Below are 15,469 nucleotides of genomic sequence, written 5' to 3' on the forward strand. Positions count from 1 at the left end.
TGTATCTTTTTATGAATAAATATGATTTTCTGACAATTTTATGACTAATAGTATATATATATTTATTATTGTAGGAGTTGCACTCTGTGGATTTATGTGGTCAATGAGCTTCTTGGCACAGAAGGGAGTTAAAGAATGATGGTAAGTGATCAAGCTACCTTAAACACTAACCTTAGTTTTTTTGGCCTTCCTCTTTCCTTCCTTCCATCTGTTTTTTTTTTCCCTTAAAGATCGGCACCTGAGCTAACATCTGTTGCCAATCATCTTTTTTTTTTTTCCCCTTCTTGTTCTCTCCAGAGCCCCCCAGTACATAGTTGTATATTCAAGTCATAGGTCCTTCTGGCTGTGCTACGTGGGATGCTGCCTCAGCATAGCTCGATGAATGGTGCCATGTCTGTGCCCAGGATCCGAATGGGTGAAACCCTGGGCCGCCAAAGCAGCGCACGCAAACTTAACCACTCGGCCATGGGGCCAGCCCCATCTGTTTTTCATTTATCTTTTTTAATGTAATGTTTGTTACATACAAGTTACTCTATGGAACGCATTTGTTGTAAAGCACAGTAATAAAGTGAACAACTGTGAATGTTGAGAGCCTAGGAACTGTTGCCTGTATGCTAGACTTACTCTTAACATTTGTGGGTCCTAGGGTAAGAATACAGATGGAAGCCAGCTTCTTTTATGTCTTATCTTAAAAAGTTATAAATCAATTCATACCAACACCTTGACCTACTTTCCTACCCAGGGCCTAGCCAGCTCTTAAGAGGAGCCATATTCTCCCTGGGGCAGGCACAGTGGAAGCTGGGCTAGGGCGTTCTCTGAATTTGGGATGGGGACTGATGTGGTGAAACTCACCAGAGAGCCTGGGCAGACAGGTTCACCTTCCCTGCACTTTACTTTTCTAACTCAAGATTTTTGGGCAGTTCTAAGTGTCTTCTTAAACTAGCCCACTCAAACCAGGAGGAGGAGGGAATGCAGTTATATGAGGGAACCCAGTCTGCCTGGACACCTTCTTTGGGAGATTTAGGGTATTTTTTAGAAGATGGTCTTACTAAGTATAGAAGTCTAGGTTGACAGATTTTTCTCTTAGTATCTTGAAAAAAAATTATTCCAGTGTCCTCAGCTTTTCAATTTTTTGATATTTCTTTTTGATTTAACCTAATTTTAATATTATATACATCATTTACATGGTTAAAAATTCAAACTATAAAACAGTATTCATTTAGAGAAGTCTAACATTCATCTCTTTTTTTCCTCTTCTCTTGGAAAAATTCTTTTCCATTTTTTTTTATTGTGGTAAAGCACACATAGACTTTATCATCTTAACCTTTTTTTTTTTTTGCTGAGGAAGACTCATCTTGAGCTAACATCTGTGCCAGTTTTCCTCTATTTTGTATGTGGATCACTGCCACAGCATGGCTGCTGATGAGTGGTGTAGGTCCATGCCTGGGAACCAAACCTGAGCCACTGAAGCAGGGCATGCTGAACTTAACCACTAGGCCATGGGGCCAGCCCCTATCTTAACCATTTTTAAGTATATGGTTCAGTGGTATCAAATACATTCATATTACTGTGCAACCATCACCACCATCATCTCCAGAACTCTCTTCATCTTGCAAAACTGAAACTATACCCATTGAACTCCCTATTCCCCCTTCCCTCAGTTCCTAGCATTCTACTTTCCTTCTCTCTCATTTTGACTACTCTAGGTACCTCATCTAAATGGAATCATACACTATTTGTCTTTTTGTGACTGGCTTATTTCACTTAGCATGATGTCCTCAAGATTCATCCTAGTTTTAGCATATGTCAGAATTTCCCTTTTAAGACTGAATAATATTCCATTGTATGTATATACCACATTTTGCTTATCCATTCATTTGTTGGTGGGCAGAGCTGCTTCCATGTTTTAAGTATTGTGAATAATGCTGCTGTGAACATGGGTATACAAGTATCTTTTCAAGACGCTGCTTTCAGTTCTTTTGGATATATGCCCTGAAGTGGAATTGCTGGATTGTGTGGTAATTGTGTTTTTAATTTTTTGAAGACTTGCACCCCCCCTTACTGTTTTAGGTAGTGGCTATACCATTTTACATTCCTACCAGTACTGCACAAGGGTTCCAATTTGTCCACTTCCTCACCAAAACTTATTTTTTGTTTTTTTGATAGCCATCCTAATGGGTGTGGTGGGTAATCCTTTTTACTAGTTTTTCGTTTATCCTTTGTTGCTTATATTTTCAAAAAGAAGCAAATAAGATATATGTGTATGTATGTATATTATGTATATATGTTTATTGCTCTCTCTTTCTTTTTCCTTTTTCATTTTTTTAAGATACTTGAAGTCTCTAGGCTCATTTTACATCTCATTGAGTCAAGGTCTCTTTTAACCCAAACCAGAGGCTTTTTTTTTTCTTTCTTAGATTGGCACCTGAGCTGACACCTGTTGCCAATCTTCTTCTCTTTTTTGTCCTTCTAGTTGTGGCATGTGGGACACCGCCTCAGCATGGCCTAATAAGCAGTGCCGTGTTGGTGCCCAGGATCTGAACTGGCGAAACTCTGGGCCGCCTCAGCAGAGCACGCGAACTTAATCACTTGGCCACGGGGCTGGTCCCCTGCTCTCTCTTTCTTGAATACAGAGATATCATACAGTAGTCCTCCATTATCTGTAGTGTTAGTTACCTACAGTCAACCACAGTTCAAAAATATTAAATAGAAAATTCCAGAAATAAACAATTCATAAGTTTTAAATTGCACACCATTCTCAGTAGCGTGATGAAGTCTCAAGTTGTCCCGCTGTCTTCCACCCAGGACATGAATCATCCTTTTGTCCAGCATATCCACATTGTATACACTACCCACCCATTAGTCACTTAGTAGCCATCTTGGTTATCAAATTGACTGTCACAGTATCACATTGCTTGTGTTCAAGAAATCCTTATTTTACTTAGTAATGACCCCAAAGCTCAAGAGTGGTGATGCTGGCAATTTGGATATACCAGAGAGAAGCCATAAAGTGCTTCTTTTAAGTGAAAAGGTGAAAGTTCTCGACTTAATAAGGAAAGAAAAAAAAAAATTGTATGCTGTTTGCTAAGATGTGTGGTAAGAATGAATCTCCTATCTGTGAAATTGTAAGGAGGAAACAGAAACTTGTGCTAGTTTTGCTATTGCACCTCAAATATGTATGTGTAGGAAAAAAATATAGTAAATTAGTGTTCTGTACTATCTGCAGTTTTAGGCATCCACTGGGTGTCTTGGAACATATCCCCCACAGATAAACAGGGACTACTTTATTCTAATACCTTATTTTTTTTTCCACTTAGCAATATAGATCTTCCTTGACTTATGATGGGGTCATGTCCTGATAACCCATTGTAAGTTGAAACTATTGTGAGTGGAAAATGCACTTAATGCATCTAACCTACTGAACATCATAGCTTAGCTTACCGTACCTTAAACATGCTTAGAACATTTACATTAGCCTATAGTTGGACAAAATCATCTAACACAAAACCTATTTTATAAGTTGAGTCTGTCATATAATTTACTGAATACTGTACTGAAAGTGAAAAACAGAATGATTGTATGGGTATAGAATGGTTGTGTCAGTTATTTACCCTTGTGATTGTGTGACTGCCCAGCATCATGAAAGAATACAGTCATGTGTCACTTAATGGCAGTGCTACATTCTGAGAAGTGTGTCGTTAGTTAACTTCTTCATTCTTTGAACATCATAGAGTGTATTTAAACAAACCCAGATGGTATAGCCTACTACACATCTAGGCTATATGGTACTAATCTTAGGAGGCCACCATTGTATATGTGGTCCAACGTTGACCAAAACGTTGTTATGTGGTGCATGACTATATCATACTGCATATTGCTAGTCTGGGGAAAAGATCAAAATTCTAAGTATGGTTTCTACTGAATGCATATAGCTTTTACACCATCGTAAAGTCAAAAAATCGTTAGTTGAACTTTAAGTCAGGGAACGTCTGTATATTTTAGAGCATTAGAGATACTCATTCCTTTTTACAGCTGCATAGTGTTTCCTTTTGATCTGTGTTACTTTTAAACAGCTCTAATGGGCAAGGTATAGTAAACCACTGCTAATCTGCCACTTGTGACTCTATAAGGAATGTGGCCAAAAACCTGAAAGTAAGTGAAAAATGCATATGATCATCCACAATAGATAATCCACACACTGAAAGTATATTCACTATACTTGTAGAATTCTTGAATTCCTTATTCAGAATCATAATAGTACATTTCCTATAATTCTAACATATAAGTACTGATAGCTGATAGCTTGATGGAGAAGGGAAAATAATTAAGAATTAAGCTTTTGTATTCTGCCTAATCATCAGGAAGTAAAGAGCTTAAAAATTCTAAAAACACTTTAGTCTGGGCCCATTTATTTTATGACAGCCATCCCCTGCACTTCTATAGCTCCTGAGGGCATAATTATATTACAAAATATCATACAAAAATTGGTGTTCATAGTGATGACCTGAAATTACCAAGAGGAAGTTGCTTCAGTAGCCTCTTATTTTATTTTATTTTATTTTTTGAGGAAGATTAGCCTTGAGCTAACTACTGCCAATCTGCCTCTTTTTTTTTTTGCTGAGGAAGAGTGGCCCTGAGCTAACATCCATGCCCATCTTCCTCTACTTTATACATGGGATGCCTACCACAGCATGGCTTTTGCCAAGCGGTGCCATGTCGACAACTGGGATCCGAACCGGCGAACCCTGGGCCACTGAGAAGCGGAACATGCGAACTTAACTGCTGCGCCACCGGGCCAGCCCCAAAGTAGCCTCTATTTTAAAAGTCAGGGAAGGGGGCTAGCCCCGTGGCCAACTGGTTAAGTTTGTGCGCTCTGCTGCGGCAGCCCAGGGTTTTGCTGGTTTGGATCCTGGGCACGGACATGGCACCTCTCATCAGGCCACGTTGAGGTGGTGTCCCACATGCTACAACTAGAAGGGCCTGCAACTAAGATATACAACTATGTACTGGGCGGATTTGGGGAGATAAAGCAGGGGAAAAAAAAAAAGATTGGCAACAGTTGTTAGCTCAGGTGCCAATCTTTTTTTTTTTTAATTTAGTTAATGATAGGTTACAATCTTGTGTGATTTCAGTTGTACATTAATGTTTGTCATTCATGTTGGAGGTGCACCACTTCACCCTTTGTGCCCACTACCCACCCCACCTTTCCCCTGGTAGCCACTGATCTGTTTTCTTTGTCCACATTTTTAAATTCTTCATGTGAGTGGAGTCATACAGAGATTATCCTTCTCTAACTGGCTTATTTCACTTAACATAATTCCCTCCAGGTCCATCCATGTTATTGCAAATGGAATGATTTTGTTCTGTTTTACAGCTGAGTGGTATTCCATTGTATATATATACCACATCTTCTTTATCCATCATCTGTTGATGGGCACTTAGGTTGCTTCCATGTCTTGGCTATTGTAAATAATGCTGCAATGAACATTGGGGTGCATAGGACTTTTGGAATTGCTGACTTCAAGTTCTTTGGATAGATACCCAGTAGTGGAATGGCTGGATCGTATGGTAGTTCTATTTTTAATTTTTTGAGGAATCTCCATTCTGTTTTCCATAGTGGCTGCATCAGTTTGCATTCCCACCAGCAGTGTATGAGGGTTCCTTTTTCTCCACAACCTCTCCAACATTTGTTACTATTAGTTTTAGATATTTTTGTTATTCTAATGGGTCTAAGGTGATATCCTAGTGTAGTTTTGATTTGCATTTCCCTGATGATCAACGATGATGAACATCTTTTCATGTGCCTATTGGCCATCCGTATAACTTCTTTGGAGAAATGTCTCTTCATGTCTCCAGTCCATTTTTTGATTGGGTTGTTTGATTTTTTGTTGCTGAGTTGTGTGAGTTCTTTATATATTATGGATATTAAGCCTTTGTCAGATATATGACTTGCAAATATTTTTTCCCAGTTAGTGGGTTGGTTTTTTGTTTCAATCCTATTTTCATTTGCCTTGAAGAAGTTCTTTAGTCTGATGAAGTCCCATTTGTTTATTCTTTCTGTTGTTTCCCTTGTCTGAGAAGACATGGTGTCCGAAAAGGTCCTTTTAATACTGATGTCAAAGAGTGTACTGCCTGCATTTTCTTCTAGAAACCTTATGGTCTCAGGTCTCAACTTTAGGTCTTTGATCCATTTTGAGTTTATTTTTGTGAATGGTGAAAAAGAATGGTCAATTTTCATTCTTTTACATGTGGCTTTCCAGTCTCAGGTGCCAATCTTAAAAAAAAAAAAGTCAGGGAAGTGTGATTCAGAGATCTTCATCCAAAACAGTAAAGCAGAAAAGAATTTATGCTTAGCAGGGCGAATTTCTGTTATGGATTTATGTTGAAACCTCATTTCTTAATGGTGTTCATTTATTCATGATATATTTATCATGCCAATCATTTATTTGTAATTTCTTTATCATGTCAAGTATTCATCATTCATGATGTATTTATTTATGTGCTGGGCACTGTGCTAGGCAGTGGGAATAGAGTGATGAACAAAACCCAGTCCTCCAGAAACTTACAGTCTAATGAGAAAGACAGATGTTAAACACATAGATTATATAATTTAAAATGTAATTGTGATATGTGCTATAAAGGAGTATGATTTGTTTAAAGTATGTAAAAGGGATCCTGGCCCAGTCTAGGGATTGAGGATACCCCATTCTGAGAAAGGTATTTTTAAGTTGGGACTTGAAAGATCATTAGGCTTCAGCTGGGCTAAGAGGAACACTGTCTTAAGGATGTTTCTCTAGCAAGTGGAGTTGGCTTCAGACAAAACTTGATCCACTGGTTCAGCGATGTCACCAAGGATTTGGTTCCTTTTCTTCCCTTGACTCTGCCTTCTGTTCTGTTGCCATTATCTTATGGCTTGCTTTATAGTCCCTAGTTGGTTAGCAGTAGTTTTCAGAACTGTATATTCCCTCATATATGGCCAGTAGGAAAGAATCTTTTCCCTAACATTTCAGGAAAAGATCTGAAGTCCACTCTGTATTGATCACCTTAGGTTACATGCTCCCCCCAAACCACTGTGTTATGGTCAGAGGAGTGGAATATGCTGACTGGTTTAGGCAATTCATGTGTTGCCTTGGGTTCTGTATGAAATCTGCTTGTCTGGAACCACATAGGACCCCAGAAAAAATTGAGCTATTTGGAAAAGAAGCTGTAGGGAATGAATATTGGGGAGAAACCAATAAATGTACGTGGTAGAGGGGTGGAGCATTCCAGATAGAAGAAAGAATTCTGTATAAATGCCCCGAATTAGGAAGGAGCTTGGTGCCTATGGGCAATGAATGAAAGTCATTGGGGTTGGAGCATGGCAAACAAGGAGAAGAGTAATGAAAGAGGAGGCTAGAGAGGTAGACAGAGATCAGGTTGTGCATTGGTAGATAATGCCAGATTTCCAAGGTGGTTGTACCACTTTAGTCTCTTGTCAGCAGTGTATGAGAGGAATTGCCCCAAATCCTCACCAACTAATGGTATAGTCATTTATTTTTAAAATTTTTATTTATTTATTATTGATGTCATAATGGTTTATAACATTGTGAAATTTCTGTTGTACATTATGTTTTGTCAGTCACCACATGTATGTGCCCTTTTACCCCTTATGCCCACCCCACGGCCCCCTTCCCCTGGTAACCACTGAACCGTTCTCTTTGTGCGTTTATCTTCCACATGTGAGTGAAATCATGTGGTGTTTGTCTTTCTCTGTCTGGCTTATTTCGCTAAGCATAATACCCTCAAGTTCCATCCATGTTGTTGCAAATGGGATGATTTTGTCTTTTTTATGGCTGAGTAGTATTCCATTGTATATGTATACTGCATCTTCTTTATACATGCATCAGTTGGTGGGCACTTGGGTTGCTTCCACATTTTGACTATTGTGAATAATGCTGCAGCAAACACAGGGATGCATAAGTCTCTTTGAATTGTTGATTTCATGTTCTTTGGATAAATACTCAGTAGTGGAATAGCTGGGTTGTATGGTATTTCTATTTTTAACTTTTTGAGAAATCTCCATACTGTTTTCCATAGTGGCTGCACCAGTTTGCATTCCCACCAGCAGTGTGTGAGGGTTCCCTTTTCTCCACATCCTCTCCAACATTTGTTGTTTTTTGTCTTGGGAATTATAGCCATTCTAACAGATGTAAGGTGATATCTCATTGTAGTTTTGGTTTGCATTTCCATGATGATTAGTGATGTTGAACATCTTTTCATGTGCCTGTTAGCCATCTGTATATCTTCCTTGGAAAAATGTCTGCTCGTATCCTTTGCCCATTTTTTGATCAGGTTGTTCATTTTTGTTGTTGTTGAGTTGTATGAGTTCTTTATATATTTTGGAGATTAATCCCTTGTCAGATATAGGATTTGCAAATGTTTTTCTCCCAGTTGGTAGGTTGTCTTTTTGTTTTGTTCATGATTCCCTTTGCCTTGCAGAAGCTCTTTAGTCTGATGAAGTCTCATTTGTTTATTTTTTCTTTTCTTTCCCTTGCCCTAGTGGATATGGTATTTGAAAAGGTGCGTCTAAGACAGATGTCAAAGAGTGTACTGCCTGTATGTTCCTCTAGGAGTGTTATGGTTTCAGGTCTTACATTCAAGTCTTTAATCCATTTTGAGTTAATTTTGGTGTATGGTGAAAGATAAAGGTCTACTTTCTTTCTTTTACACATGGCTGTCTAGTTTTCCCAACACCATTTACTCAAGAGACTTTTCTTTCTCCATTATCTGTTCTTAGCTCCTTGGTCAAAGATTAGCTGTCCATAGATGTGTGGTTTTATTTCTGGGCTTTCAATTCTGTTCCATTCATCTGTGTGTCTGTTTCTGTACCAATACCTTGCTGTTTTGGTTACTGTAGCTTGGTAGTATATTTTGAAGTCAGGGATTGTAATGCCTCCAGCTGTGTTCTTTTTTTTCAGGATTGCTTTAGCTATTTGGGGTCTTTTGTTGCCCCATATGAATTTTAGGATTCTTTGTTCTATTTCTATGAAGAATGTCATTGGGATTCTGATTGGGATTGCATGAATCTGTAGATTGCTTTAGGTAGTATGGACATTTTAACTATGTTTATTCTTCCAGTCCACATGCATGGAATATCTTTCCATTACATTATGTTGTCATAGATTTCTTTCAATAATGTCTTATAATTTTCGTTGTATAGGTCTTTCATCTCCTTGACTAAATTTATTCCTAGATACTTTATTCTTTTTGTTGTAATTGTAAATGGGATTGTATCCTTGAGTTCTCTTTATGTTAGTTCATTATTAGAGTGTAGAAATGCAACTGATTTTTATAAGTTGATTTTGTACCCTGCCACTGTGCTGTAGTTGTTGATTATTTCTAGTAGTTTTCCGATGGGTTCTTTAGGGTTTTCTGTATATGAAATCATATTGTCTGCAAACAGCAAGTTTTACTTCCTTCTTTCCAGTTTGGATACCTTTCATTTCCTTTTCTTGCCTAATTGCTCTGGCCCAAACCTCCAGTGCTATGATGAATAAGTGGTGAGAGTGGACACCCTTGTCTTGTTCCTGTTCTCAGATGGATGGCTTTCTGTTTTTCTCTATTGAGTATGTTGTTGGCTGTGGGTTTGTCATATATGACCTGTATTATGTAGAGGTGCTTTCCTTTTATACCCATTTTATTGAGAGTTTTTATCAAAATAGCTGTTGGATCATGTCACATGCTTTCTCTGTGTCTATTGAGATAACATGTAGTTTTTATTCCTCATTTTGTTAATGTGGTGTATCACAATGATAGATTTGCAGATGTTGAACCATCCCTGCATTCCTGGTTAAATCCCACTTGATCATAGTATATGATCCTTTTAATGTACTGCTGTATTTGGTTTGCCAATATTTTGTTGACGATTTTTGCATCTATGTTCGTCAGCGATATTGGCCTCTAATGTTCCTTCTTTGTATTGTCCTTGCCTGGCTTTGGGATCAGGGTGATGTTACCCTGATAAAATGTGTTAGGAAGTGTTTCATCTTCAATTTTTTGGAGTAGTTTGAGAAGCACAGGTATTAAATCTTCTTTAAATGTTTGGTAGAATTCTCCAGAGAAGCCATCCGGTCCTGGACTTTTTTGAGGGGGTGGGGGAGATTTTGGATTACTGTTTCAATCTCTTTATTAGTGACTGGTCTATTCAGATTTGCTGTTTCTTCATGATACAGTTTTGGGAGGTTGTATGAGTCTAAGAATTTATCCATTGCTTCTAGATTGTCCAATTGTCCAATGTATGCCAATGAAAGGCATATAGTCTTTCACAGTATTCTTTTATAATCCTTTGTATTTCTGTGATATCTGTTGTAATTTCTCATCTTTCATTTCTAATTTTGCTTATCTGAGCCTTCTCTCTTTTTTTCTTAGTGAGTCTGGCTAAGGGTTTGTCAATTTTGTTTATCTTCTCAAAGAACCAGCTCTTAGTTTCGTTGGTCTTTTCTACTGTTTTTTTGGTTTCAATGTCATTTGTTTCTGCTCTAATTTTTATTATTTCCCTCCTTCTGCTGATTTTGGGCTTTGTTTGGTCTTGTTTTCCTAGTTCTGTTAGGTGTAATTTAAGATTGCTTATTTGAGATTTTTCTTGTTTGTTAGGGTGGGCCTGCTTTGCTATGAATTTCCCTCTTAGGTTTGCTTTTGCTGCATCCCATATGAGTTGTTAGGGTATATTTTCATTTTCATTTGTCTCCAGATGTTCTTTGACTTCTTTAATTTCTTCACGGATCCTTGGTTGTTCAGTAGCATGTTGTTTAGCCTCCATGTGTTTTTCACTTTCCCAGCTTTTTTCTTATAGTTGATTTCTAGTTTCATAGCATTGTGGTTGGAAAAGATGCTTGATATGATTGCAGTCATATTTTTTTTTTTTTTTTTTTTGAGGAAGATTAGCCCTGAGCTAACTACTGCCAGTCCTCTTTTTTGCTGAGGAAGCCTGGCCCTGAGCTAACATCCGTGCCCATCTTCCTCTACTTTATACGTGGGACGCCTACCACAGCATGGCATGCCAAGCAGTGCCATGTCTGCACTTGGGATCTGAACCAGTGAACCCCGGGCTGCTGAGAAGCAGAATGTGTGAACTTAACCTCTGTGCCAGCAGGCTGGCCCCTGATTTCAATCTTCTTAAATTTATTGAGGCTTCCCTTGTTTCCCAACATATGGTCTGTCTTTGAGAATGTTCCATGTGCACTTGAGAAGAATGTGTATTCTGCTGTTTTTGGATGGAGTGTTCTGTATCAATCTATCAAGTCCATCTGGTCTAGTTTTTTGTTTAATTCCACTATCCTTGTTGACTTTCTGTCTGGATGATCTATCCATTGATGTGAGTGGGCTGTTAAGTTCCCCTACTATTATTGTGTTTTGGTTAATATGTCCTTTTAGGTCTGTTAATAGTTGCTTTATGTACTTTGGTGCTCCTGTGTTAGGTGCATATATATTTATAAGTGTTATGTCCTCTTGGAAGAGTGTCCATTTTATCATTATATACTGCCCCTCTTTGTCCTCATTGCCTTTTTTTATCTCGAAGTCTACTTTCTCTGATAGAAGTATGGCAACACCTGCTTTCTTTTGTTTGCCATTAGCTTGGAGTATCATCTCCCACCCCTTCACTCTGAGCCACTGTCTGTCTTTAGAGCTGAGATTTGTTTCCTGGAGGCAGCATATTGTTGGGTCTTGTTTTTTAATCCATCCATCCACTCTGTGCTTTTTGAATGGAGAATTCAATCCATTTACATTTAGATTGATTATTGATATATGAGGTCTTACTGCTGCAATTTATCACTTGGTTTCCAGTTTTGTATTTCCCTTTTTTTTTTTGGTCTGGTGTATTTCAGACTGCCACTTCAGTTTGGTGGCTCTCTATGATGGTTGTCTCAGTTTTCTCTTCATTTATCATTTGTGTCTCTCTTCTGATTTTTTGTTTAGTGGTTACCATGTGGTTTTTGTAAAAGATCTCATAGATGAGATTGTTCATTCTCTGTTAGCCTCTTGTTCCCTTAGTCTAAACAGGTTTCGTCCTTTTTCTCTTCCACTTCTAATCTGTCACAACTTATTCCATTATGTGTTGTCAATTTGTGGTTAATTGAAGTGATTATATTTATTTTTGATCTTTTCCTTCCCCTTATCTTTACAGTTATAATTAAGCACTTGATAATCTGTTCTGATAGAGAGTTGCAATTTTCTTATTTTCTCTGCCTATTTATTTCCTTGCTCAAAGCTTTGTAAACCCTTTCTTTTTTTTTTTTTTCAGGTATGAGGGCCTTCTTAATCAAATCTTGTAGTAGGGGTCTTATGGTAATGAAGTCTCTCAGCTTTTGTTTATCTGGGGATGTTTTTATTTCTTCATCATATCTGAAGGATAGTTTCACTGGATATGAAAGTTTTTGTCTGTCAGAATTTTGAATATATCAGTCCACTCTATCCTAGCCTATAAAGTTTCTGCTGAGAAATCCACTGAAAGCCTGGTAGGGGTCCCTTTGCAGGTTATTTTCTTCTGCCTTGCTGCCCTTAATATTTTTCCTTTGTCATGGACTTCTGCCAGCTTTACTGATACATGTATTGGAGAAGGTCTTTTTACAGTGATGTAATTAGGAGTTCTATTGGCCTCATTCATATGTAATTCTAGCTCTGTCTCCAGGTTTGGGAAGTTCTCAGCTACTATTTGATTCAGAGAACAAGTGCTCTGCTCCTTTCTCCCTCTCGTCTCCCTCTTGAGTACCTGTAGTCCTTATGTTGCATTTCCTAATTGAGTCAGATATTTCTCAGAGAATTTTTTTGTTTCTTTTTAGTCTTAGTTCTCTCTCCTCCTCCATCTGGAGAATTTCTATATTCCTATCCTCTAGATATCTAATTCTATCCTCTGTAGTAGCAGCCCTGTTATGTAAGGACTCTGGATTTTTCTTTATCTCCTCCATTGTGTTTTTCATCTCCAACATTTCTGATTGCTTTTTCTTTACAGTTTCTCTCTCTTTTCTGAAGAATTCCCTCTATTGATTAATTTTGTTCCCGATTTCATCAAACTGTCTTTCTGTATTCTCTTGTAACTCATTGAGTATTTTTATGATGGCTGTTTTGAATGGTCTGTCATAGATTTTAGATTTCTGTGCCTTTATCATTGATTTCTCGCTGTTTTTCTTTTTCCTTCTGGTCTGGAGTATTCATATATTTCTTCATACCGTTTGATGGAATGGCTTTGTGCCATCACACAGTGATAGTATCTGGTCGCAGGTTCCTCCTACCACCACTGTGGGTGGGGGTGGCAGGAGCTGTCTAATCTGAGCATGCCCTGATCCCTGTCAGCTGTGCCTCTCCTATCCTGGGCCCCCTCCTTTGGATTACAGCATCCCCATGGGGTCTCCCACAGAATGGGAAAGCAATCACATGGGGGCTCAGGGTTGCTGCTGTCTGCTCCCATAGTCCTGCCCACTTATGCTCCCCCTCTCTGGAGCCACAGTGGTACTGTGGGCCTTTGTGACAGCCAGGAGCTCGTTTGCCCAGACTCGCCACTCTGCTTCTGTCTGCTTCTAGGTGGCACCAGCTGTTGTGTTTGGTGGGCTGGGCCTCCCTACTGGGTCCGAGCCAGAGCCACTCACTGGGATTGCTGTGGGACTGTAGGCTCTCCTACTGGACTAGAGAGCAATCATGCAGGGGCTCAGGGCTCATGCCACCTGCTCCCATAGTCTTGCCGAGTTGTGCTCCCCACTTCAGGGCCGCAGCTCTACTATGGGTGTTCGAGGAAGCTGGGAGCTTGTTTGCCCAGGCTCCCAGTTCCACTGCCGTCTGCTCCTAGATGGCACCAGCCTTTGTGCTTGGTGGGTGGGGCCTCCTCAGTGGTTCTGAGCCTGAGTTGCTCCCTGTGGATCGTGCAGCCTTGTAGACTCTCCCATCAGATGGGGAAGCTCCCACTATGAGCGCTCCAGCTGGGAGAGCAGTCACACATGTGTACTGGGCTGCCTGGGGGTTGGAGAGTGCTCATCTGTCTTCACCACCTCCCCAGGGGTAGTCCATCCACCTTCAGAAGTATAGCTGTGCAGTTGTCTTAGGTGTCCTGGTGTGCTATGTGTGTATCCTCTGCTGATCAATGAATGTCCATTTAGTTGAAGTTAGAATGGGGAGAGACAAAGGGAACAGTTCATTCCACCATGTTGCTTATGTCACTCCTACAGTCATTTATTTTTTAAAAATTCTGGTAATTTTTATGACTGATTTTGAGGACCTTTTCATGTGGTAATTGGTCATTTATATATCTTTTGTACAGTGCTTGCTCAAGTTTCACTTTTCTATTGGATTCTCTCTCTTTTTTCTTTTTTGTGAGGAAGACTGACCCTGAGGTAGCATCTGTTACCAATCTTCCTCTTTTTGCTTGAGGAAGTTTGTCGCTGAGCTGACATCTGTGCCACTCTTCCTCTATTTTGTATATGGGATGCTGCCTCAGGATGACTTGAGTGGTGCGTAGGTCTGTGCCCAGGATCTGAACCTGTGAAACCTGGGCTGCCAACGCGGAGCGCACAGGCTTAGCCACTACACCACTGGGATGGCCTTCGTCTTTCTTTTTCTAATTGATTTAAGAAGTTCTCTATGTATTCTGGGTACAGGGTACAAGACCTTTGTCACTTTTATGTATATATCTTCTCTGTGCTTGCTTTTTCATTCTTTTAATGATACCTTCTTAATAGAATCTGTCCTTAATTTTAATAAAGTTCATTTTATCAGTTTTCCCCCTTATGATTAATGCTTTTAATGTCCTGATGAAGAAATTTTTCTCTACCTGATGATCATGAAAATTTTCTTTTATCATTATTTTTAATAACTTTTATTTTGCTATGATGTCAAATTTAAGAAAGGTTGCAAGAGAAGTACAAGGAATTCTCATATATCATTTCACTAGATTTATCAGTTGCTAATTTTGCCTGTTTTCCTTTATCATATTCTCTCACTCTTTTTCTTTGTGTATAACTACACACACATGTATATATACATGTACACACATACGCGTATATACCTATACACACATACATGTGTATATACCTTTGCACACACATACGCGTGTATATACCTATGCACACACATATAAATATATGCATTTACTTTTTTCCCTGAACCATCTGAGACTATTTGAAGCTAGCATACTTCTTTATCCCTAAATACCTGTGTATATTTCCTAAGAACAAGGACATTCTCTTATATGATAACAGTTCAGTTATCAAAATTTGGATATTTAACATTCATACCATACTATTACATAATCCACAGTAGGTATTCACAGTTTGTCATTATCTCAATAATGTCTCTTCTGGCTATTTCTTTTCTTGATCCATTTAGTTGTTAAATCTCTTTTGAGGCTGGAACAATTTAATCTGGAACAATTCCTCAACCTTTCTTTGTCTTTTTTGACTTTGCCATTTTTGAAGAGTATAGTACATTTATTCTGAAGAATATT

At 38.7% G+C, this 15,469-nt stretch overlaps 1 protein-coding gene across 7 annotated transcripts in view; it reads left to right on the forward strand.

The window, feature by feature from the left end:
- Positions 1-15,469, forward strand: part of SCAPER (S-phase cyclin A associated protein in the ER) — a 513,402-nt gene that overhangs the window by 36,654 nt on the left and 461,279 nt on the right. For all 7 annotated transcript variants that reach the window (XR_006887542.1, XM_046653964.1, XM_046653961.1 and 4 more), the window contains one exon: positions 75-141. Coding sequence is in view for 6 of the 7 variants with exons in the window: in XM_046653964.1 (XP_046509920.1) it covers positions 136-141 (6 nt within the window). In the remaining variant the exon portion in view is untranslated. The remainder of the gene's footprint in view (positions 1-74; positions 142-15,469) is intronic.

The sequence above is a fragment of the Equus quagga genome, chromosome 2 (genome assembly GCF_021613505.1).
Source record: "Equus quagga isolate Etosha38 chromosome 2, UCLA_HA_Equagga_1.0, whole genome shotgun sequence".
Lineage (NCBI taxonomy): Eukaryota > Metazoa > Chordata > Mammalia > Perissodactyla > Equidae > Equus > Equus quagga.